This window comes from Passer montanus, unplaced genomic scaffold (genome assembly GCF_014805655.1).
Source record: "Passer montanus isolate IOZ18808 unplaced genomic scaffold, ASM1480565v1 scaffold40, whole genome shotgun sequence".
In the NCBI taxonomy this organism is placed as follows: domain Eukaryota; kingdom Metazoa; phylum Chordata; class Aves; order Passeriformes; family Passeridae; genus Passer; species Passer montanus.
Window position 1 is genome coordinate 6,050,400 of NW_024368819.1, and position 25,056 is coordinate 6,075,455.

Genomic DNA, 25,056 nt, shown 5'->3' on the forward strand with positions numbered 1-25,056 from the left:
CCTGGATGGTAACCAAATGTGTGTATTCAAATTCTCCGGCGCACCGTTGTCGCGGTGCGCAAGCCGCGCGCTGTAACGGTGGCTGTGCGGGCAGCCGGCTGGGACCCAGCCCCTGACCCACCACAGGAAACCAGCACCTTGCTTTGCTCATGCTTGCTCTTTGCCCACAGAAGTGCGAGAATGAAGTGTGCTTCTGGCCCTCGTCCTCGTTTGGAAACCAGTGCTTATTTCTCTTGAATTTACAAGAGTAAAGAGAATGGTTTTAAACATTTTTTTTTTATTTCCACAGATTTACTATTTACTATTGATACTGGTTGTGCTGGAAAACAAACCTGAAGGATGCAAACCTGGGCAGGTATCACGTAGTCCCAGTGGACTTTACAGTCAAATAATCACAGAGGAGTGCAACTGTCATTTTTGTGTTAGGGAAGTCTATGAAATTACTCTCATCTTGAAGGATTATAATCTGTTGAAGGGTGCAATGAGTTGAATTTTGTAAGACATCTTATAACTGGGTTTTAAATCAGAGTGTGTGCTACAGATGCACACACCCACCCCTGTTGTTGTGGGGAGATGGGAAAAGAAAGCTAACATGTGTGCCAGTTTTTCAGGTTTGAGCTTTGTGGTGTTTGTTTTTCTCTCTTTCTCCAGATGAGCACTGTCCTCTTTCAATAATTTAACAGTTCTGGGAAATTCAACTTCAAACCAGACCATTATAATTCAGGTGCTAGATCCTACCTTAGCAATCTGCTGATTTGGAGATTGTTCTTCAGAACATTTAGTTTTAACATGTACAGCTTTCTAACCAGAGAAAAGTACCACATCCACATATATGCACAGACACAAACACACACACACTTAAAACTAAAGTGTTTATTGCATGCTAATGTTACCATAATCAGTGCTGGCAAAGGTCACCCTTCTCCACTGTGGTGTAACCAGAAAAACACATAGTGTCTTGGATTTCCTTCAGTCTCAGCCAGCTGCTGCCTATTTGAAGGATCCCCAGTCTGGGAACCGATATCACTGTGCTGAACACCAAACGTTCACTGCAGCAAGGTAAACATGGCCAAAATTCAAAACCCCAGGTGCGTGAAGAATTCAGTATAGAGGATTTTGTGAGAGATTTTTGTTTGAGATTTAATCAACATGCACACCTACTTCTTTCCTTAAATTATCATTACAAGCCTTGGGAAAGGAGTGTTATTGAACAAACTTGGATGCTTGGCTTCTGTCCTCACCATTGCTGTTGCTGGCAGTCACTCTGAAATGATGCAGTGCATTTAAAGAAGGCTGAGTATATCCTCACTGGCATGTGGAGGAAGTTTCCACAGAAGTCATACAAAAGAAAACACTGACCACAGAGATCTGTGCTGCTGTGGCTGGGCGATGTTCATCGAAATGGCTTATTACTTGTGAGAAAATAAATAGTGCCTTATAACACCTTTCAGCTAAGAAAACAGGGCAATGGTTGGGTTTAAAAGGATGAGGTATGGGAGCACGCCTTATGGCCAAATGTGGTCTGTGACAGTCCATCAACACTTGCTGTAGTTGTCATCTTTAGTTTTCTGTGCTTCAGGGTGTGCAATCAGCTATCCTGTAAGCAGAAGAAAATATTTACATACTGGCAGAGATGGTCAATAAAAGCATGAGGCTTTGGAAGTATAAATATTATGGATGACAGCAACAGCCATCATCAGATCAATGCCCTGCCCTGGCCTGGACCCCTGTATTTGTCAGAATGGTAATTGTGAGTCTCATGGAGCCCTGAACTGTGCACTGCAAGGGTACAACAGCACACAAGGTGGCCAGATATCCACCAGGCCATTTTAATGGTTTTCAAAATGAGAAGTAACCAACTACTAAAAATCATACACTGACACCAGAACCCAGACTGCCAGTTACGTGTCTTAGTGCACGTGTAGTGCAGTGTAGAAAACAGAGATCTGTGGATGATTTAGCATTCTTCTGAAAGTGACTCTTGTGCAAAAAACAATGACAAATTTGAATGAAAAATCATCCTGAAATCCATCAAATAACCCTATGAGACATCAGACTATAGCAGATTTTAAACTGTCTTGGCTTCTTCTGGAACTCACCTCAGATTCTTGTCTTTCTGGGAGAGTTTCTATTCCATTGTGATCCTGTATATCCTGTGGGGCCTCGGCTTCTTGCTCTACATCAGCCTGCATGCTGGGCTTTTCATTCTCCCACTTTGCAAAGCCTTTGTTCTTCCCAGCTTTTCCGTGGAATTTGGACTTCATTTTGGGGAAAGTATGGGAACCTGAATCATTCCAACCGGGCTCATGCCAGAGTGGTTCTGTCTGTGTTGCTTGGCTGGTGGTCACCCGCTGCAGCCGCACAGAAATTTTCTGTGAAGAGCCAGTGACAAGGGTGATAGCTCTGCCATCAAGGTCCTGGTGTTCTGCAGCAACACTGGGAAATTCAAACACTTCATCTTGGACTGAAAGAGAGGGTGGAATTGTTTTGTTTAAGTATTCTGGTGTTTACAAAAAGGTAACAAGCCTGGGGGAGGGTGGGGAGGTAACCCCTTGTATGAAGCTGTGCTATAATTATCAATATCCATATGCTGCTTGGAAACTGTTTCTGACACTGTGTGCACAGATCTTATTGCCTCACCATCTGCATGCTCAGGGGGTAAGACAGTGCTAGAATTGTGCCCTGTATCTCCTTGCTCCTAAGTGACAAAAAAGGAGAAATATAATTTCGTTTCTTTTCAGATGGGATAGAGGTGTTGGTAAGGAGGATAGTGAGCCTTAGATAGGACACTAAGGCCATCACTGGAGACAAGGATGTTGTAATCTGAGGAGTGAACATAAGCCATAGTAAAAAAGGACAGGTGTTGCTTTGTGTGTTTATACAAAGGAAAAATTAAAGATGGCAGCAAAAGCATTGGCCATTAGAGAGGATTCCAGAAATGATTTAAAATAGGAGGAAAACTGTTCTCACCTGGAGGCAGAGATGGACTGCTAGGCAGAGACCCATGGTTGCTGCCTACTGAAGTTCCTCTGGAAAATTTCCTGCAAGCCAGCACAAGCAGGTCTCTGCATTGCTTGTGACAGTTGGCACCACAATCTGTAAAAAAAGAAATTGTCAAGTCATCAAATGGAAAGCTACAACTATCTGGTAATCTCTCAGGGCTATTAGCAGGCAGACACCAAGAAAGGACTTTGACGGAACAAAAAGTTTGACAGAAGTTGTGAAGGATGTTACAGAAATGGATCACTTGGTGTGAAGTGCATTACAAAAAAAAATATGGATCATTTCCATGACAGCCATTAGTAGAAAAATGGCAGCAGAAGTGACAAGATGATATTTTAATAATAAAATAGTCTCAAGGAAGAGATGTGGAATGATATGATCCTGTATAAAACTTCTGCTCCACTGCATGAGTTCCCCCAAGAGGGGGCCATTATTTATTTGGCTGGCTTTTATTTGACCCAGCAGGGCCCATTATAGTAAACAGGTTTGGTTAGAAGACACCAGAGCATCCATACCCTGAGTGTCTGGAAGGACTGCTGGAGGTCTGTATAGACTACTGTAGGTTAAAACTAGTCTAAGTAGCTCAGTGAGCAACATTAGCACATGAATGAGCTCTGCAGAAGTGTTTTATTCACTCAGAAAAGACTTTTTGAGTATCTGCACTCCAAGCCTCTGCTGGGATTTAAATCACTATGGAAACGTCATGACTAGGTGCATTTATCTGAAGTGTGGCTGGAGTATGGATCTTATATGCAAGAAAGGGCTGAAGGGTGGAGGATGTGCCCCAAACACAATCTCTCTCTCCTCTGTGTCCTTTTCCATCGTTTAAAAACTCCCATCTCCCTTATTTCTCTTCTGCTGCTCCATAGCTCCATAGCCTGACATTTTCTTCTAGGTGAGCAGATACACTAAGGATTCCTCTAGAAGTGCAGGACTCCTTCTATCACTTGCAGACCTTGCAGTCTATCTCATTACTCACAGTGCTGGGTAAGCAGCAGACCTGGAAGAAGGAACTCCCTCCCTCCCCCTGCTGTGTTCAAACAGAGGATGACAGCTCTGTGCTAAAGGCAGAGCTCATCCCTAAAGGGTGTCACACTGCAGTGATGCTGGAACACAGAGCAGCTGGTAGCTGCTGCAACAAAAGGCAGGCACCCTCACACTTTTGGCTGCTGCAGGATCTGGGTGAGCAGCTCTGTTCTCCTACTTTCATGCTTCATTGCCTGTAACTTTGACTTTACAGAACCACTTTTGCTCAGCCTCCACTGGGCCGCTGCTACAGGCAGTGATGCAGGGCAGAAGCTCAACTTTCAGATCTCAGATTGAGTTTACAGGTTGGTGTGACAAAACTTTACCTTCCTTTCCTCATCTTACCAATAAAACTATAGACTGCAACCAGCCCTTTCAAAGCTTCTAAGATGATAATATTCAGGAATATCTGAATTACATGTGTTGATCCAGCCATGGACATTTTCCCCATCCCACTCTGAGGAAGAGGTTTGTGGCTGGAGAGAGAGACAGGAGTATGGTGTATCCTAAAAAAAAATTACTGTGGATTCTTTATCCTTCTCCTTGGAGTTTGTGTAAGACTAAGTGAAAAGAGTACAAATGTGAATCTTCCCCTTTGAATAATTGAGATGCAGCTACAGCTATGAAAATCAACACTGCCCTTCAGCCAGAGTTCGGCTGCTTGAGAAATAAATAGGTCCAGTATTTAAAAGCCAATGAAGATCACTATAAAGCCCTTTTGGGTCTGAGCTGCTTAATAGAGTACAAGTACTGCATAAGAAATTAAGTGTTTTATGAAGGCAAGGGAGAGAGATGTAAGAGCTCTAGCATTTTTTGTAGTTGAATGTCTGAAGAGCATCTTGCAATGAGATCTGCTGGGCAGTCTAGGAATGAAATATTTCTCTATTTCTAGCTCAGCCACTATTAAATTGCATGTAGGCTTCACTACAGGCACATGGATGTACACGGATGTACATGGATGTACATGGATGTACACACTGTTGCCAGCAGACTTTTTCCTGACCTGAGTCTCAGGGGATATATTTCAGGATCTTTCAGTGTTAGGATAAGAACACCTGTTTTTCCAATTTACAAGGTCTTTACTGGTAGAAAGTTACAGCTCATGGAGTAAGGGGCTGCTTTGGACCTTTATCTCACAGAATCTGTGCATTCCTACTGCATTCTAATGCAGTAATGTGCATTCTAATGAAGTGAAACTTCATAGTGTGCCAGCAGTCACTGCTCATGGACAATACCAAATGTAGATGCAAGATGTGTTTGAACATATGCCGTTTTGGTTACAGGTATGATTGAATAACTGGTACTACAACCCACCACCCACAGCTTGAAAAAAATCCTTGTAGTATTTATTTACCTTTACATTTGTAGCCTTGTTTGATTATACCCCAGAGCTGCAAAGAAAGACAAAAGAACGTCAAGGAATCAGAAAAGAAAGCTGGAAGGAAAACAAGGTCACAATGAGGAAGTACCAATGGCTACAAAAGCACAAACAGGATACAACTGCTCTTAACACCCTTCCTGTCAGGCAGACCTCCCCCTCTAGTTGTGATAAGACTTGTGTGGCTTCTCCCTTACTTCTGCTACTTACTTGTAGTAATGGGACTACCAGAGAAGGAGAGACACAGAGGAATTTTGCTTCCAGGAATGGGTTAAAATGTGCTGTCACGTCAAGCTTAATGAAAACAGCAGAGTACTTTCTTCTGCTTCTAGACTCCCTTAATGTTATCTGCAGGAGAACTTCCTGCATACATCCATTCTCCAGATACATCACTGACCCATAACATTCAAACAGAGCAGAAGAAAACACCACTGGGGATAAAAAATAGGTTTTTGGTTCCTATACTGGTTCCCAGCACACCTATATTGCCATAGCAATCTGATTTGTGCACCTGCCTTTTCCAACTTAAAAAAACCCCAACCCAAACAGATGAAGAATGAAACAGGCAGAAAAGCCACTAAATTCAATCTTTGCCTTTCCTGAGAAGCTGTTCTTGTTGACATACACTTGCAAATACCAAATGCTAAACATCCAAGGGCCACTGTGTGTGGTCCCACTTTTGGGAAGCTTTCACTGCCACATGAGCAGGATTGCCTGGAAACAGGGAAACTCCTTAGCAATTGTTTTCTATGTACTCAGAAGTACTGTATCTACAGCCACGGCATTCCAAAACAAGCATTTCCATTCTTGAGAGGCAGTGAGAGGAAGGGGCAGTTTTTCTAACTGTAGCATAAAAGGAAAAAAATTGGGGCCTCTGGTGTTTATTTTTCCTGAACTCATTCAGCAGGGAGGGTGAGCACATCCAGGCGACTGAAACTGCGTGTGGCTCCTCACCAGATTTATAAGTATCCATGCACAGAGAGCAGTGGGTGAATATGGTCATTAAAGAAAGGCTCAAAAGGAAGAGATGAAGATCATTCAGAGTACAAAGGAAAGAGTAAAATAATCAGAACAGAAAGATTCCAGGTGAAAAAAAGTCAACCACCTCATAGACTGTACAGAAAAATTAGCAAGCAAAAATGGGGCTCTGGAGAGGGCAGAAATAGATTAGACAAGGTAGAAGAATGGTGAACAAAAGAGTAGAAAGGACAACAGTGGGAGCTGGGTCCATAGAAGGCCTGTGGCTTATTCTTTTCTTGCTAATGCCATATATGTGCACAGTGAATGCAGTTCCTCTGCTCAGGCAGCAACTGGGAGCATCCCAGTCCCTCCTGAGAAAGCAGAGATGACCTGTTTTCCCAGATCTCTTTCACAGGATCCCTGTAAGAGACATGGATTGTTATTTGTTTCGTTTAAGCTCTAATCTGGTCTCACTGCAGGCCTCTCTACTCACTCCTCACCTTCTTATCTCTGTACCTTCCTCCCACTCAAATTTGGCACCACTGTTGTGGCTACACACCGCAGTGGAAGCTTAGCTGAAGTGTCATGTCACAAATTCTGACCTAAAGCTTTGAATGTGTCTGACACAGCTTTGCTGCAAAGCTGGCTTGAGCCAGCTCCAAGGTAAGAGGATCTGTGCAAATTCAGATTATAAAGCTTAGCAGGATGGCCAGTCACCTACCCTGCCACATGGTGCAACTCAAGCTTTGGGACGGAACTGCGACTGGCCATGGGCATATCAACTTTATGCTGCTTAGTGGCATTAGATCTTAGCCTGACCTTCAAAGTTTGTAGCGTTCTAATAACTGTGTGCATTGCACTGTCATGTCAATTCATCCTGGTGCATGGTCAGTGCACATTATTTTGACTGGATCAGTGCATCAGTTTGAAATTAGGTTTCCACCCGTGGATGAGTAGCACTGAAATGCAGAACAAATATGCAGCAGATTCTGTAGTTGGTTCCTGTCCTATCAGTCCAACTCATCCACAGAACAATGCCAATGACTTCAGTGAGCTGACAGGAAAAATGACCTTATTTCCATTTCCTGTACAACCCCTTACTCATTTGTATTCCTGCACTGGATGTAATCAGGGAGACGTGAAAAATCTAACAATGGCCAATTAGAGAATTGATGCAGGAGAAAAATATCTGCAGGAGAGGACGTTTCAGGGCAGTCCTTGGGCCTTGCTTTGCTGTGGAAGCCTTCCAAACACGCACTGAGTGTCACGAACGCAATGACGTCTTCCCAAGGCAGCCTGGAACAACAGGCTCAGGTCGGTGGCTGTCCCTGCCCCGTGGGTCTGCTGGAGCTGCCACCAGCACACTCCTACGTCAGCACTGACCATGTCACCGCCAGAGCTTCTGCAGCTCTGGCGGAAATAGGCGGAATTCCTTCTTGCCCCTGGCATGAATCAGTGGCAGCGGATGCGATAGGGGCTCCAGGCACCCAAACAAAACTTACACGTCGCAAAAGGAGTGAGCGGAAAATGGGAGCATGGGCTAGAGCAGGAGCCCAGAGAGGGTCTGAAAGGAGGCACGTTTTTGTGCTTTGCAGCGCTGCTGTTGTTACTTTCAGCCATGAAGAAATACTGATTAGTGGAAAAGATCATGGAATAAAGTTACTGCTGAGTGCAGAGGCAGATCTGTTCTGGAGAGCAGGGACAGGGTCTGAGTTTACAGCCTGTTATGTGAGCCACACACACACAAACAGAGGACATGGCCCTCTGCCCTTACTGCTTGAGCTGTCTAAATGTGGACATTTCATTTCAGCCAAATGCGTCCATTAAAGTAACTTCTGTATCATAGTAATTCTTTACTGCATTTGGGTTGAAGTGGAAAACTTAGAGAAGGTTTACGAGCAACACAAATGTCCACAAAACTAATCCTTTCCCAGATATGTAAAGAGCACTCTAACAAGTGATATCTGATAAGCTGTGCCTGAGAAAAAAAGCAAATAAAAAAAACCTCCAACTAATAAATTTCAAAATTTCTTATTGTACAGAACTGCTGGAAGCACTTTTGATTTCTTTACCAAATTAGAAGATCTGTTAATTCAATAGAGGGAAAATTAGGGCTGTTACAGCCATTCAAAGAATTATGAACATATCTATGTTTCCATGTGCAATTTCCTGAGAAAGAACAGCTTTTGCCTCATCTACATCCTCTGCTCCAGACATCTATTTTCCCTTGAGCTTGTTTACATGGGAAATCAAGCCAAATTAAAGAACTTAAGATAAACCAAGTGAGACCATTCATATAGTCTCTAACATCCTTTAGCTAACATAATTCTTTTCCCCCCAACAGAAATTCTTACAAACGGCAGTTTTCAGAAACCACTAAATCAAAACTGGATAGCACAGCTACAACATGAGTAAATGTTTTGTGCTTCTGCATGCCGCGAGATATTATTTGGCCAAGACACTTTAGCAATGTATGGAGCCAGTTCCACCCCATACACATTAAAGGCTAAAAGTCATTTTTATTATATGCTATTATTAAAATCATACTTACAAATCCTGCACAGTGCTCGCAGAAAGTTGGTTTAAGGTAGGTCATTTCCTGAAAGTTGTGAATAAACCCTGGTCCCATTTTACACTGGAACTGTGATTTAGCTCTTAGAAAGTAAGCCATCATTTCTTCTTTGCTTATAAGACCATCTCTGCAAGGGAAATAAAAAGTAGAGTAGATTTGTCACTGCTCATGGTACTGAAAAATTTGGGGTTTTCTCATTGCAGAAGGCACGCAGCACACAAAGCACATCCTTTGAAAGAGCTGCAACAGTCCTGGAAGGAAAAAGCTCTTACAGCCTTTGTGGTTCTTATCTTTCTTTAAACAGTAACACTGAACCTTATTATCTCACCTGTTAGTGGTATGAGAACATAGACCAGGCCACTAACTAAATGAAGGAACTTGACTTACTGCTCACACAGAACATGTGTTATGCCTCTGGCTGGCCATCAGCCTTACAGTCAAAGAGGTTCTGGATACAAAGAATTATCAAGCCAAATTGGCTAGGAAATGGATGTTATATATACCTTGTTACTCCCTCTGCTACATGCATCCATTTTCCATGTGCTGTCAGAACTTATTTGTTTCATCAGTCTGGTGCCTGGTCTGGATAGAGTACCTCCACTGCAGTTTCACAGTACTCTGGGGTTTTGACTCAGTCCCAGTAGGAAGTTGTCATTAAGCTATTACATAAATGATTTTTAAATTACCAGGTATAGCAGGACTCCAACCTAGGACTTAAAGAACTAACTAGAGTATAAGAATTTAAATGATAACAGAATTTGGCTTTTAGTAGTCTTGTCAGACATGAGAAACTTGGGAGACACTGTTTCTTCAATATTTGTATTTTTTAAATTTTTAAATTGAGGAAAAGGGGAAAAAGCCACCACAAAGAGATTTCCAAGCTTACTGGTCTTTGTCCAGCACACAGAAAGAGTCCAGGAATGGGAAGTTGGCAGCTATACTCTCAAAGTCTTCCTGAGATATGTAACCATCATGGTCATGGTCGTAGTTCCTAAAGACAGACTGGGGAGAAAAAAAATAATTATTGTACTATTGTCTAGCTTATCCTGAGTCTGTAGCAGCCTCTTCAACATTATAACCACATGTAAATGAATGTTTTATTCAGCTATTCAGATGCTCTGTTGCATCTGTTTTATTCCTTTTATTTTCCTTAGTATTTCAATACGCATATTATTAGACTCTATGGGAAAAATGGCTGATTTAAAAAAAAAACTTGACATCAGCATTTATCTAATGACGATCCTCCACACATCTTCACACATAATTATTCTTGCTTTACTTTTCTTCTTTGATGGAAATGTCACTATAATTCTGCCCTAGGTGATGATATATTCCCTTTGCTTCATTAAGCATATTTTTTGTAATTAAAAAAAAGAAATTAAAAAAACCCCAGCAGCTTTCCCGTGGCTATTTCAGATGGTTTTGGCTTAATTTTTCTTTTAGGTGGTCACCTCTACTCTCCCACAGTACTGTTTCAATCTGTTTTGTTTACTGATATCTTGATGCTGCAACCATGAGCAATTTGTGTCTAACAACCATTCTCTTCCATCAACCACCCCAATCCACCACCAAGTAAAAACAGATATGGGATCAAATTTAAAGGTCACATAGAGTGATGGGTGCCCTCCTTAGCTGCTAAGGCGTTACTGTATTCTGTCTTCCTGTTTGCAGAGATGTGCAAGTGGTGTTAAAGCTATGTGTGATGCTGATGGGAAAAACATGAGTGCCAAAGTCAACATGGCTGAGAGGCTCATTGTGAAGTACAGGCTCCTTCATTAGATTAAAATGTTGTTGATGAAGACATTACATCAATATACTGAGACCCCTGAAAGGCGTCTGGAGTGTCTTTGTTTTAACAAGAACCTGATGAAACCCATTTCTATGAAATGACTGTAACCAATGACTGGCAGACCTCAAAAAAACATCATAAAGACGGAACTAAAACACAAACACAAGTAGTATTCAACACTTTTTGTAATAAAAACAATGGCTAAAAGCACAATTCAAAGCAGCAAGTAAACAACAAATACTGGCAAAGTGAAAACAGTTGTACAAAGTGTTGTCACCCTTTTAGTAAGCTGCATCCATAAAAGCCCAAACCATGTTTTAATCCTGTCAAACTCAAATCACATGTCCTAAACCAGGCCAAAATTGTGGAATGGGAACTGCAACTCCCTTAACTATAGGAACAAACATAAACTCCCACCCAGCTCATTCTGGAAAGATTATGGAGTTGTGACAGACTTCCTATTTTACAAGCTATCAAGGAGAGGTTTGGATGTTCGCTCATTTTTATCAACACATATGGCACTGACAAAAGCAATTCAGGAACAGCATGTGCATTTCTGCCATCCCACATTAGAAGAAAAATGAAACTTGTTTTAAAAAAGAGCATGTACAAAAAGTAAACTACAAGATATATTTGAAATCTGGGTGAAAGAAGTGAAGAGTTTGTTTAGGTTATCTTAACAACATAACCCCAATTAGTGATCTGTAACACAAACAAAATCAGAATTTAATAGTTCCTCCCAGACATACTTATTAATTTGTAAAAAGGAGAAAGAAAAGTTCAGTCTCTGCAAAGGAATCTGGGGGTGTTTAGCTTTGTTTATATTACCTAGCACAGCATATCGCCTTCTAAACTGGGGCTAGAAGATCTCAGCTCTAATTCTGCATGACCTCGTGTCCACATTTTTAAAGTGACATCAAGACAACACTATCTTTACTATACATAACATGCTCTGGACAGTAAACTAACAGCATGTTTAAAACCAGAAATAGAGTTTCTGGAAAAGTTAATTTGACCTATTAATGTATGAGACCTTATTTCTGAGTTGCTTTCTTTTCAGTTCTCTGTTACCAGACACGAGCTGTGTGGCTAGAGCTGCAGAAACTAAACTTTGTACTCTGAAATTATATTTGCTAGACAAACCTATTAAACAGCAGCCAGGTTTTGGATGCTTCTGAAAGTCTGCTCATTTGCACCCAGAAACTTGTTTACTAGTCCATTGCTGATTGCAGGAATGAAATAGATATTTCTGAACATACCAGTAACAGCTCAAATTTTTGATGATATGTCTGAAATTCACCCCAACCATAACAATCTCATTATAAGCTTGAAATTAATTATAATGATGAAAATATAAAATCTACCATTCTCTTAGAGCAGTGTGATGGTCCAAATACTTACATCCACCAGTTTCCGGATGTGCTTGTTGATGACTGTAGGGTCAGGTTTGGGTACCACTCCAGATGCCCACTCCAGTGGCACTACTGGCTTGTTGGGGGTGGTCGGGGAGGTAGGCTGCTGAGAGATGGATCAGAACACAAGGATTTTCAAATCTCAGTTAAAGAGATTAATTTCCAGTAAAAGCAGCTCAAAATGTCAGAGCTACAACAGCAAAATACTGGAGTATTTGTGCTGTAAAACTGTGCTTAACCAAACATCAGGCAAGGTTTTTAAGGGCTGCTCGTCTTCACTAACAGCTTCAGCCAGGCTCTCTGTGGCACCTTGCAGCTCCACTGCCACCCAGGGAGCTCAGCAGCAAACCCCCACTGACATCTCCAGAGGGCTCAACAGCAATGAGACTTGAAGGAAGAGGGAAGGAAGCAGGGTCTGTAGGGTTTGTGAACACACTGGGCATCAGAAATAGGTAAGCCCAGAAACCTGATTTGCTCCTTTGTAAAACCTCTGAGGAGATCAGGACAGTCTGCCCCCAGCTCCCTGCTGGAGGCACCAAGCCCAGAAGCCACACAAGGAACTGCCTTAACCTGAATAAGTTCATGCTCCTGCTCTGTGTGCCACCAGCAAGACAGCAGGATGCAGAAGCAGGGCAGAACTGTGCTCAGCAATCCTGCTGGTTTCCAGCTGACATGTGCCAGGATGCACAGCTTAATTCATCTAAGTAGCTTGAGTAGAAACCTTTGACTTGTTCTGCAGATAACACCAGCCAGCCAGATTACTTCATTTTAAAAACATCTTGGTCTTGACAAAACAGTAGCTGACAGCTCACTGGATGCACAGACTTCACAACCTGACTCTCTCCACACCACTACAGTGCTTTGGGAGTAGCTCTGGAATGCAACTCAGATCCTTCAAGTAGAAAATATAGGACAAACCTGAACACATTTTCAGGTAAGGATTCAAAAATAATGAATTATCATGGACAATGCTGCAAGACAAACTGGCCTTTCCCTGCATCTGCCACTGGACATCTAGCAGGTAAAGCTGTGTCAAGCAGAAAAAATTCAATGTGTTTTGGATCACAAGGGAGAGGATCCAGAGTCTCATAGGGCCCCTGTGTTAGCTGATGAGCAAAGAATCTGGGTCTCATTTGTCTTGCTCTGAATTGGTGTGACTGGAAAGGGAGACAATTAAGACATGTAAAGATGTTACATGTATCATTGTGTATAGCAATGGTATTGTAGACTTTGACATCCAGATGAGAAATGGTCACAGGTTCATATTTGACTGTGTTTGGTTGGAAAAGAAAAAAAGGATTTGTTAGTGCGTTGCTTTATTAATTTGGCTTTTCCTTTTTCAAGTGTTAGAACAGCTTTTATCAACACCTTGATAGATTTTGACCCATACAAATTTAAATGTGCTTGAGTAAGTTTGGGAGTAACCTATATCAACAAAATTCAGTTTTCATAAGAAAACACCCCTATACCAACAGAATTCAATTTTCCTAAGAAGTACAGTGAATCTGAACATCCACCTCTATCTGCCAAAAGCACAGACTCAAAGCAAGTCGCAATTAAATCCTTATGTTACTGACCACTAACCAAAGCGAAATATTTGTTCTTCTATTACACTCATAGACTCAAATGAACAACCATGATGTTATTTATGAATTTGAAATGCATCCTCTGAGGAAAGGTGCTAACTGGCTGTCCAGAGACTACCAAGCTGAATTTATTAAATGTTCCAGAACACTATCTGACCATGCAGTTTGTGATTCAGACTGTATCTCCCATTTATTTCACCAGCACAGGGACCATGGTATTGAAGACTGAGAAAGCATTTTCAGATGTTTGCAAACACCTATGTATTTTGGCATTGAAGTGAATTCTACTGAAAACAAAAAAAAAAATTACCTAAGTGCATCATCAGTGGTATAATTGCACCAGGCAGATTTGTCCTCTAGATAACAGCTGTATTAGTGAGAAATCCTTACAAGAAGATCACTAATGGGCACGGAAAATCAGACACTATGACAAGGAGGTGCTATACCACAGCTGGTGGTCATTTCTCAGAGTTTTTTTAGGCTGCTATACTGTCTGAAGGGTCTACTCCCAGTTTGAGCAGAAGGAAAGTCTTGCTCAAGTCCCTGTTGACAGCAGACTGATATGCTAACAGATCAGCTCCACTTTTGCCTCGAAAATGATTGCAGCAGCATGAGGCATTTCCTTCACAGTGCACCTGCTTGGGAGTGGTACCCAAATAACAATAAATCAAGGAGCAGTTGGAATGACATAACTATGCTCTCACATTGCCTTTGACAAATTTTTCCACATACAAAAGCCCTACAAATTCTTTCCCCTGTAATAGAGCCTGTGTGCTTTGGCACTCCATCAAAGAGAAGAAAGCTTCAAATAGTCTGGCTTCTGTCGGTTCAGCTGCAGCTTTTTACCCATCAGGGTGCTGCAACAGCTCAGTGTCACTGCCTACTCATTGATCCTGATGCAGGAGACTCCCACAACTGCTGGGCACTGTTAAAGTTCACAGCATTGTTTCTATTGCTTTTGTCCTGCTTAAAGCTCAGGCTGGAGATCAAAGCAGCAATGTGATAATTTTCATTTACAGTAGTGGTCCATTAGTGCTTCCACAGCATAGGGCTGTGACATTTCACCTTTGCTGGCAGTAATGAGAGCATGAGGGACCCAGAAGGACTAAAATAAACAGCTGTTGTGGTCAAATCATATCCAACAAGGGCTGGACATTCAGTAATAAAATTTCAAATGTTCAAGCTGAGCTAGTGTTGACTGTGGAAATATTCATTAGTTTCCTTATCATTGCTCATGATGCATCACTGGCAGCACACACACAGAGTCCTCAAACTGGTCTCCAAGAGTGATTAACAATTTTGAACCCCAGAGAAGACTTACACATGGAAATTTAAGGGTTCTGATCCTTGCTGGTTTTTAAGAATGCTTCAAAACCTTAAAAAGCACTGGAATGCATCATCTCAGACTCCTGGACCTTCCTCTCATACCCTGTGAAGAATTTCCAGCCTGTCTCAGCTTCTGATGCTGTCAGACTTGAGAGGTCTCAGCCTGAGAGCATCACAGGCTGGATATGAAAGGTAATAAGAACATTAATACACTGAAGAAATGCTCAGAGGAAAGTGGAGTCCCCAGTCTTTGGCAGGAGAAGAAAGTGAATTATTAATACCTGAAGTGGAACTCAACTATTAATTATGAGGTTTATCAGTATCCTTTGACTTTCAAGAATAAAGAAAAATGCATGAATGCAGCATTATTTTTAGTTGCACATAACCAAATAAAGATTAATATCTATTCTCATCTGTTTAAACATTGCTTGAGAGCCCAAGAGTCAGCCAATTATACCTAAGCAAACAGTTTTAAAATACTACAGTAATTATTTGCTTTGCCTTAAACAAACCTTTTAACTCAGTGTTTTTCTATGTAACTGCACCAGCATCCAGAAAATCAGCTAAGGGTCACACAATAAGTAATTGATATAAACTTATAAAGGATTATATATCTAAAGCAGAACTTTGTTTTCCAGGACTTGCAGAGGTTTTGTTGAAAAATAATTAACAGTGATATCTGGCATGTTCCACTATTTATTTTTCCCAATATGCACTAAAACCTATAAATAGTTCCTGTGTTTTCTACACAAATATAATACTAAAAAGCTTTATATACACATGAATAAGGAAACACATTAACTGTCATTTAAAAATTAAATCAACAGCATAAGCAATATCTCAAAATGCAGTAAAAGATGACGTACAGATTTGGAGTTCCTTGGCTCCAGCACCAGCGAGAGCTTGTAGATATCATCCTCAGTGTGGTAGAGGTCCAGGGACAGCTGGGGAATGGAAGAATGGAAAACAGTAATATTTACTAGTCTGGGCTGGATATTACAGGCTTTTAAGCTGAGATATACCTTCCACTGAAGGCAAACACAACATTTTGCTACTCTGAGTTTGGGAGACAGGCCAAAGCCTCGTGCAGCTGCTGGGGAAGTGGATTTCTGCACAACCCAGGCTGGTGAAGAACATGCTGCTGCCATGTCAGGCACTGCTCTTGAGGGCTGGCACAACCCTGACCCCAGGGGTGAGAGGGGCTGTGTGCTTCCCTCGTGCACAGAGGGACATGGGCTCCAGAGACCACCCCTACACAAACCACTTTCTTCTAGCAAAGAAGGGAGAATGCAAAAACTTCAGCACAGTAGTCATAGAGGGGCTAGGCTGGAAGATTTCGAATTTTATTCTGGTCAAATTTTGTTCCTCAAGAAGGGTCATAGTAGTGCAGCTCTTCTACAAAGACCAGCCCGTAGAGCAAATGCCTCTTTGCAAAACCCTGGGCAGACAGAGGCCAGGGAGAGGCAGGCTGGGTTTGCCACTTCTGTTTATGCAGAAAAGTGCTCCACTGAGAGCAGTCCCAGCTTAGCCTGCTCCTGGCTGCCTCTCAGCAAGTCAGGCAAATTGCCTTCTAGCTGTTTCTAGATAAGTGAAAGATTTTTCTATCATGTTCTCATTCTTTTCCCTGGAGGATTTATTGAGAAAAAAAAGAATGTACATAAATATACTTAAAGTAGGATGAATCAGTTTTTACTTTGGCAGCTGGGATCTTGCACTGATCAATGTCTGCAGTGAACTCCTCCTCCTTTGGAATGATGAAGGAGAAAGATAATCAACACTGCAGCTAATGTTCTACAATGAGAGGAAGCAAACACTGCATGTTTCCTGTGATCATGTTCCTGCATTAACTGGCTTTGAAGAATTGACACGATTTGAAGTTATCATCCACCTTGCAAATCCCCAGTTAAGCTAAGATTGAGTTAAAAGGATTTTTTGCTGCTCCCGAGCAGACAGATGGAATTACAACTGACTAAATAACTGTGACAGGTTATTTTTAGAGAATCTGAAGTGCCAAGTAAGTAGCAAGAAGGACCAGTAACACCTACTGCAAAACCACCTTTAGGAACCACTCTCTTTTAGGCAAAATTTTGTGTGATGAGTAAGACACAAGCGGTGCCCTTTCCCAAGATAGGTTCCCAAAGCAAACACATGGCTTTAGAGAAGTCTGGAGATCACATTATTCATTTTGTCTAGCTGAAACATTGCTGATTTTTGCACGTTGTAATTAAGGGCACAGTGAAAGGCTGTGCATCCTGTCCTGCAGGTTCCTTTACCCAGCCAGCATGCTGCTGTCACAGGGTTAGGTAAGGGCCTGTCCTAAAGACAAAATTGAACCAGAAAGTGCTGTAATAAATATTGTCCATGTGGTGAGATGTTCAGTGACTGTATTCTGAGGTTCCTTGATGGCATAAAATAAGCAGCACTCAGGTGGAGTGCATGATGTAATCTGGTCAGACTGGGAGAGCAGCAATGGTAGTTCAAAAGGTGTTGTCTGGCTCCTGTGAAAGAGCACAGTTTTCTCAGCAGGTCAGATGAGCTGGGTGTGGATTTGGGAGTGGAAATGTATTAGTATTAAATGTATTATTTATTGAGCAAACTTGTATCTCTCCCTCCCTGAATTATCTTAAGCAGTGGATATAACTTCATTAGGCACAATGTGTAAGCACGCAGTAGGTAATGTATTGTCTAGGTCAGAAGTTTCATACATTAGCACAAAAATTACAAGTATGATGATTATGCAGTTATGTAAGCATTCATTTTATATTTTATTTACAGTTTTGCTATGACAAAAAAAAGTATAATAAGACTTTTCCTAGAATAAGTTTTACAGTGAGTTTCTGTTCTAATTTGACTATCATTGCTATCCTATTTTTTTTCTGAGCAATTTGGAGGGGCATTGAGAAAGGTAGGGGAGTGATCAGAAACACATGACTTTTTTCTTTTTTTCCTAAGTGGAACTTACTGAACACAAGTTAAGGAGGGTGACTTTCAATTTGATTGTTTAGGTAGTTCTCATTCTCTTCACCAGATTGTACAAAAGCCTGGGACTTTCCAGTCATTTGCATACAGTCTCAGAACAGGTTAGATAAATAGATACTGAAGGATTAAAATAGCAAGGGAAAAATGGTGGCACCGAATAGGTTTTAATATTGTTCATACAAATACACTGTGGTCTAGCTGAGAAACTGAGATCCACTTCCAATCCACAGAAAGTGATGAAATATGTACCCACAGGTTTTTATTCACATTGTGCAAAAAACCCAAACCAATGCACAGCAGGTAAGGTTAAGAATCCTTACCAAATATAAGTTTTCTAAAGGCAAAAAGCTGTTTTTCCTCTCTGCTGCACTGCCAAGCTTGTGTTTAGGTCCTCTTTCACTACATGTCAGCTCCACATGGTACAGAACCAGGTACAAGATTCAGTGAAGGTGGAGCAAGTACGGCCAGCAAGTCAGGAAAGGAGGAATAATCACAGACTAAGAGAAACCATGCACTAAGAACTGAGTCCATCTTCATGTCAGGGACTCTGGCTCACTGGAGCTGAATTGTAACACATTTACTTTGCTTGCCCATGTAACTCAGACTCATTTACACAGCCCAAGTCAGGACTTGCATCCCTCTGAGCTTTCGTAGTCTCCTGTGCCAATAAACCTGGCATGTGTCCCTGCTGTCCATACACCGAAACTTTCCCTTGTTGGTGGCATGCTAACTTTCATGCAAAATGCTGACTTCTTTCAGCTTGCTCAAAGCTAAAATTCTGTGAGCTAGAAGCTGACTTTTTATGCTTACAAAAAGATGAGGAGGGGTGTGGGGATGGTTGAAAGCAGACTCTAAGTTTGTGTGCAGATATTTAAGGCACGAGAAAACCAACTTTCCAAACTGTTGACCCTTCAGCAGCTACCACTGAAACCAAGAGTCCTCTTGTTCCCCATGAACCCTTTTGTCTAGACTCAAAATAATATCTTTAAAATGCCTGTAAGCCTCTTGAGGACTTGGCCTGAAGTTTACTACCCACCTCTCACTCAAGCATTTAACCCAAGTTCTTACTTCATAGCTCTTATCAAAGTCACCCCAAACATCACCATTTCCAAGCCACTTGAAAGGTATCATCTCTCTTAGAGCAAACAGGACTCTACCACTGAGGAAGAGAAAAACCTGGCCAAATTCCCACATGCCCATGAAATGCCCATTTTATCTTTTTGTGCAAGTTGTTGGACTAGCAAACCAGTACCCAGTGATTTACTTGTCAAGCAAGCACAGGCCAGGCTCTTGCTAAGTGTGGTGTAAAAGGCAACACTGCAAGGGAGGGAGGCCAGGCAGGAGATTTGCACATTGCTTATTGGGACAAGGGACCAACTAAAAGCTTGCCCAGATAAAAGCTGCTCAACGGCAAAACAGCAGAAGGGAAGAAACAGTTGGGTCAGCCAATTCACACACAACTGAATGGAAAGCATCCTACACATTTATATTCATTTACTAGATTTCAAAGGGAGCTTCTCTAAATAAGGTAAAGATGGAAAAAAATTTTACAGTTGACATTAGAGAGATAAGACCTAGCAATAAAAGGAATTGTTAATTCTTCACGCTCTGAAAACTGAAGATGATGTAGGCAGCAGGGGAGGCTAAATCTGCTAATAGACCATTTGCACATAGCAAGGTCAACTGGTCTGAGTTGTCAGTCCTTCTCAACCTTGGGGTGCAACCCTTTCCTTGTCCTCTTTCTCTGAACCCAGCCAGTGACTTAAAACTTTCTTTTCAACAAAAATATAGAAACATTTAATCTACAATATAAATCCATTATTTCTATTTAAGAGACTAGCATTAAAAAAAAAAATCTTGTATTCATATACACTGATAAGGACAAAATCTACATACATGAAGAAAAATGAGAATATTCATATTATGGTATGTATCAAAATTCCAGTCCAGGAACTTTTGATAGAAATTTGTTATTTTTTCCCTTTCCAGAAGTCACCATTTTAAATCAATACTCCCACACAAACCTACTTGATCCGCAACTACACTTGCAGTGACTGATGTGAAGACAGAATCACCCTGGAAATGTCTTAGGTTACCTACACATATCTACCTTATTTATAACCCCTGATCAGGTCTGGAATCAACATTGCAGAATGAAACTTCATTTTTTTCAATCAGATTGGCTCAACTGTAACAAAGTCAGCAGAGTTATATTATGAATGAATGCCTCAGAATATCACAAGTGAGAAAGTACCCATCATGTACTCAATTGCTTCTCCTAGTAAATGGAATACACTGAAAGAAATACAAAAATACAAATAAAATCCCTGTCATTTTGGTGAAAAAAAAAGAAAACAAGAAAAAAAAATTGAAAAATAGATAAGCTATGTGAGCTCAGGCTGATACAATGATGAGCACATGAAGACCTGCAAGATTAAAAAAATCTTTAGCTTTCTGCTCCTTTTGGAAAACAGACTGTCACCAAGAAGAGAGAACAGCTAATGAAAAAAATAGATAAGCTATGTGAGCTCAGGCTGATACAATGATGAACATAATGGAACATAATGATGAACATGTGGATTTTTAAGACCTGCAAGGTCTTAAAAAAATCTTTAGCTTTCTGCTCCTTTTGGAAAACAGACTGTCACCAAGAAGAGAGAACAGCTAATGAAAGTGGTAGCAGCAGTTCAGCTTCCATCTCTCACTTCACATTGTCTAATTTCTATCCTTTTGGACTCACTTTTTTTTTGCTCAGTTCCCCAAAACCCGAGGTTCTAGTTCCCCTTATTCAAAGCCAAGCTTGTAAGAAATGGGAAAGGGAAAGAGTGTCACAAGAAAGTAGCTAGCTCTCAGTCATTACAAAAACAAAACAAGAAAATAAATATCTACCCTTATAACTTTTGTAGTTCAAAATTTAAATTAAAGGATTATTGTAGGGTTCAACATCTGGTGCCTGCTCTTTCCTGTCCCACTAACCAGGATTAAGACTTGTTCCCAGGTTGTTCCAAACAAGGCACAACTGAAGAAGGTTTTCCAAATTCCCCAGACTTTCCCAGTCCTCATTACACTGAAGCCATAGGTATATCCACACCAGTTTGGTTTCTCCAAGCTCAGGCTCATATTTGTCAGCTTCCTTAGTGTAAAGCTCTGTACCTGATAAGCCCCAGTACAAATCCATCACATTTTTATTTACTGGACAGGAAGGGTACTGTGTCACATGGAAAGCAAAACCAGAATGATGCTCAGGCTGGAATTTCTCTTGTGTGTTGATGCCAGCATGTCTCCCAGTTGTTCCAGAGGAGACATAAACCTCCACTCTAAGTACTCAGAACTGAATTTTACTTTTCAAAACTGAGATAAAAATATGCACTTAACTTTATAGATATGAGTATTCCTACTGACACTCAACATTTGAATCACAGCAGTGAATTGAAACACGTTCAATACTTACGGTTAGCAGGTTAATTAAATCCAAATTAGGCTCTAAATGATGAGAAGCAGTTTGCAGAGAAACCAGTTCACTCAAGGTGATGGAGAGCTGCTGCATTTTCACTATGTTAACTTTGTTCTCATCTATCCAGTCAGGAAAAATGACATGGACAGCAATCAAGTCTTTCAAATGGACTCCTAAAATAGGAATTTTGAAGCCAACACAGTCAGCAAAAGCCTTGCGGTAGTTGCAGTAGTTTCCATTGGAAGAGACCAGCTCTGTCATTTCGTTCCAGTCCTACAAACAGCCAGAGAAGCAAGTCCCTGTGAAAGCATTCATTGCATTTCTTTAATCTGTTTTAAATGAGCACAACTCTTGTCAGGATGTCGACAGTGTTAATTTTCTCTCTGGCACAGGCAATCAACCAGAGCATCTCTGTGAACTTATCCTGCTCCATCAAGAGGAATGCAACCAAGTGCCTTTCAGGATGCTCTGCCACAATCCAAATGTGTGCTGGTGAGACACCTGCACTGCAGAACCCATCAGACCTCAAAGAGGTGATGTTCACCTCAATATGTCTGCATTCTGGAGTCCATCATACCTTTGTGACTTCCGAGGACAGATGAGAATGAGTCTCTTTCAGGCGAGAAATAGAGCTGTGGCTTAGACCTCCCACAACTGCCATCAGTGTGTTGAAGTTCTGGAGGTGAAGGAGCTTCTGCAGGAGAGATTAATCATGCAGAATTAAAAATTAATGAAATACAAGCAGCAGCCACTCAGTGTCACACGCAACAAGTTAAAGGAGACAACCCAACATGGTTAAATCAGTAAAGCAGGGCACATAACAGAATGGTTTAGCATTTCATTTTTTAATTAGTTTAGGTCCAGAAGAAGCACACAGTAGTGACAGTTGCCAAGTGGAATATAATAAAGAAAATTATTATAAAGTTATGTCTGCTAGTTAAAAAATGCAGACACACCACACTTGAACAAGTAACCTCTAGTGGTGTTGAACAGGCTATTCACTGAGGAAATAACACAAAGAGCATCAGCTAATTTGTTTACTGTAATCTCCATTTATATTCCTGCTTTGTATTGGAAGAAAAAGACTCATCTGCAAGACTTACCTGTGCAACATTGATAAACTTTGTGATTACTTCTGCTCTTTGCTGGGGTGTTGGTTTGCTGAGAACCATGAGCTGGACCCATTTAGAGATACCATTAAATAAAGCAATAGATCTCTCCAGAGTGGGATTGTTTTCCAAGCAGCCATGGATCACATAGCTTTGGTAATCTGTGAACTAACAGAGAAAAGACACTTTCAGTAAAACAGTGGACAAACTGGAGAATCAAATTGAAACTTTGACACTTTTCTTTCTAAGGCTCCTCTTGTTTAGAAAGTGACCATGATTCAGGGTCAGCAGACCCTGCTGCACAACATCTCCTCCTTAAAATCTTTTTGCTGTTGTTTTGGTGTGGCTTTTCCTTAAATTTCAACTTACAACATGTTTGTGTGTCAGGAAATACAGAAGCCTGCAAGATGAGTGTGATCTCTACTTCCATCATTCCCATAATTTGCTCAACACATTTAATTCTGTGCAATTATATTTGACACCTTCAAGCCAGGGTACTTTATAGGATCTCAAACATTAAATTTCCCTGAATGTTTGAAAAACAGTTTTCGGCTGTCCCTTAAATGGAGGTTTTCAGTAATTTAGAACATTTTATCTTGTGTAGTGAGTTGCTAGTTATGCCAGATGAGATGGGGTTAGCTGATCAAAACCAGCCTGCTAGAAAAACATGAGGGCATACTCTAACACAACATGTGCTTGTCTCCTAACTGCAGATAGACAGTGTTTCAGTGTTCAGATAATTTAAATTTTTTTGTTATAGTTAACGCAGCCCTTCCTTCTCCCCCATTTTTTTAAAGATTAAAACCAAACACAGGATTCAGACTAATCATATTCTACAATTACATATCTTTGAGAGAACAAGTGGTACAAGATCAATTAACTCTCACTGGTTGCAGAGAATCACCTGTGACAGCAAAATTCAAGCTGAAGATTTAACAGAGAAGCTAGAAACAGCAAGGAAAAACCAAAAAATTCATTGCAGGTTTGAGTTTTCTTCCTGGAATCCCCAAAGGAATTTAAATGCGTCTTAAATCTAATTAGAAATCCATGCCTTTTTTCTTGTCCTTCCCTCCTTCTCTGAGGTTAGCATTGCACGGATCACAGTAGGTGTTTTCCTATGATTTGAAGTCTAGAGTAATTAACCTTTGAACACTATTAAGCGACATCAAAAGTGATTCTATTTAGACTGGTCTCAGCTCCTCATTGATCTCTTTTTCCTTCCTCCCTTGAACCAAACAAACAAAAAAAACCCCTCATACATTTTTCTTAGTTTGTGAGTTTGATTTCTCTCCTGCAGCGACATCAAAAGTGATTCTATTTAGACTGGTCTCAGCTCCTCATTGATCTCTTTTTCCTTCCTCCCTTGAACCAAACAAAAAAAACTCATACATTTTTCTTAGTTTGGGAGTTTGATTTCTCTCATGTTTCTGAACACTTAAAAAAGTCTCATTTGTCATCTTGAGAACTTACTGCTTCCATTTGTCACCCGATACAGTAACATCACATAACCCTTTCATATGGATATTTGCCAGCAGAAATCTCAGCATTTCTTTTGGCATTTGTCTTACTCATTTGTTTTGTTTTAGATTCAACTTTAATTTTCATCCACTTTTGCCTCTTGCCTTTGTACAATCCTCTGTGAAAAGAAGCAACTGTGCCTGAATTTCCCTCAGCATCAAAAATCATCAGGCACAAAAAGGTCCAGGAAGTGCATGGCTAAGTATATGGAGAGAGTATAAAGATTCACTACACTGAAATGTTGAGAAAAAAAGTCATAAATGTGAAACCATGTGAACACTCTTTAAAGACAGGCTCCTAATTGCAAGTGACAAAGTTGTGGGCTTCTTACAGAAATTCTCCTAAAAGATTTATGCTCCAGAAAAGTGAGATGTTCAGCTAGTTCAATGGGCTCCAGATGGTCAAACAGCAGGCAGGCTTTTCCTTTCTTGGAAATCTTCTTCCTCTGTGTAACTCTTCTCATCCAGTCGTAGGAAGGACTGCAACAGAATAAGAATAAGTCTCAGTTCTGTTTGGGTGTATTGTCAGTGCAGCCCACAGCTGGAACATGTCGTGTAAAACTGACCACAGAAGGACCATGAGACTTCTGCTCTCTGACACCCAGCACAGTGCAAACACTTGGAATGAGACCTGTTCAAGAGTGCAACAGGAGCTGGGAGTTTTGCAGGCATTACTCCAAGTGATAAATAATAGCAGCTTTCTACCACAACAAAAGGACAACATATTCTTCCCCATGATACAGGAAGACATAATTAAGGATATTTAAAATACAAGAACAGCTCAAAACAAATTCTGATACAGAGTAAAAACATGCTTGAATAACATCAAGGATTAATTTTTCCTCTGTAAGTCCACAGGGCCCTGAAGTAATGGAACAACAGAGACAGCCAAATACTGTGCATATGCCATATTTTAAAATAAAATCTACAATATCAGATGAGATG

The 25,056-nt window shown here is 40.8% G+C and overlaps 1 protein-coding gene across 5 annotated transcripts in view; it reads right to left on the minus strand.

The window, feature by feature from the left end:
* Positions 1-855: 855 nt before the first annotated feature.
* RASGRP3 (RAS guanyl releasing protein 3) overlaps positions 856-25,056 on the minus strand; it is a 61,720-nt gene continuing 37,519 nt past the window's right edge. For 4 of the 5 annotated variants that reach the window (XM_039719013.1, XM_039719015.1, XM_039719016.1 and 1 more), the window contains 12 exons: positions 24,444-24,591; positions 22,589-22,762; positions 22,063-22,179; positions 21,483-21,758; positions 15,919-15,996; positions 12,130-12,246; positions 9,826-9,941; positions 8,919-9,066; positions 5,384-5,420; positions 2,971-3,096; positions 2,100-2,464; positions 856-1,597 (listed from right to left, as the gene is read on the minus strand). In XM_039719013.1, the coding sequence (XP_039574947.1) occupies positions 1,589-1,597; positions 2,100-2,464; positions 2,971-3,096; positions 5,384-5,420; positions 8,919-9,066; positions 9,826-9,941; positions 12,130-12,246; positions 15,919-15,996; positions 21,483-21,758; positions 22,063-22,179; positions 22,589-22,762; positions 24,444-24,591 (1,711 nt within the window). In that variant the 3' untranslated portion in view covers positions 856-1,588. The remainder of the gene's footprint in view (positions 1,598-2,099; positions 2,465-2,970; positions 3,097-5,383; positions 5,421-8,918; positions 9,067-9,825; positions 9,942-12,129; positions 12,247-15,918; positions 15,997-21,482; positions 21,759-22,062; positions 22,180-22,588; positions 22,763-24,443; positions 24,592-25,056) is intronic. The other variant, XM_039719014.1, reaches the window with a different exon arrangement.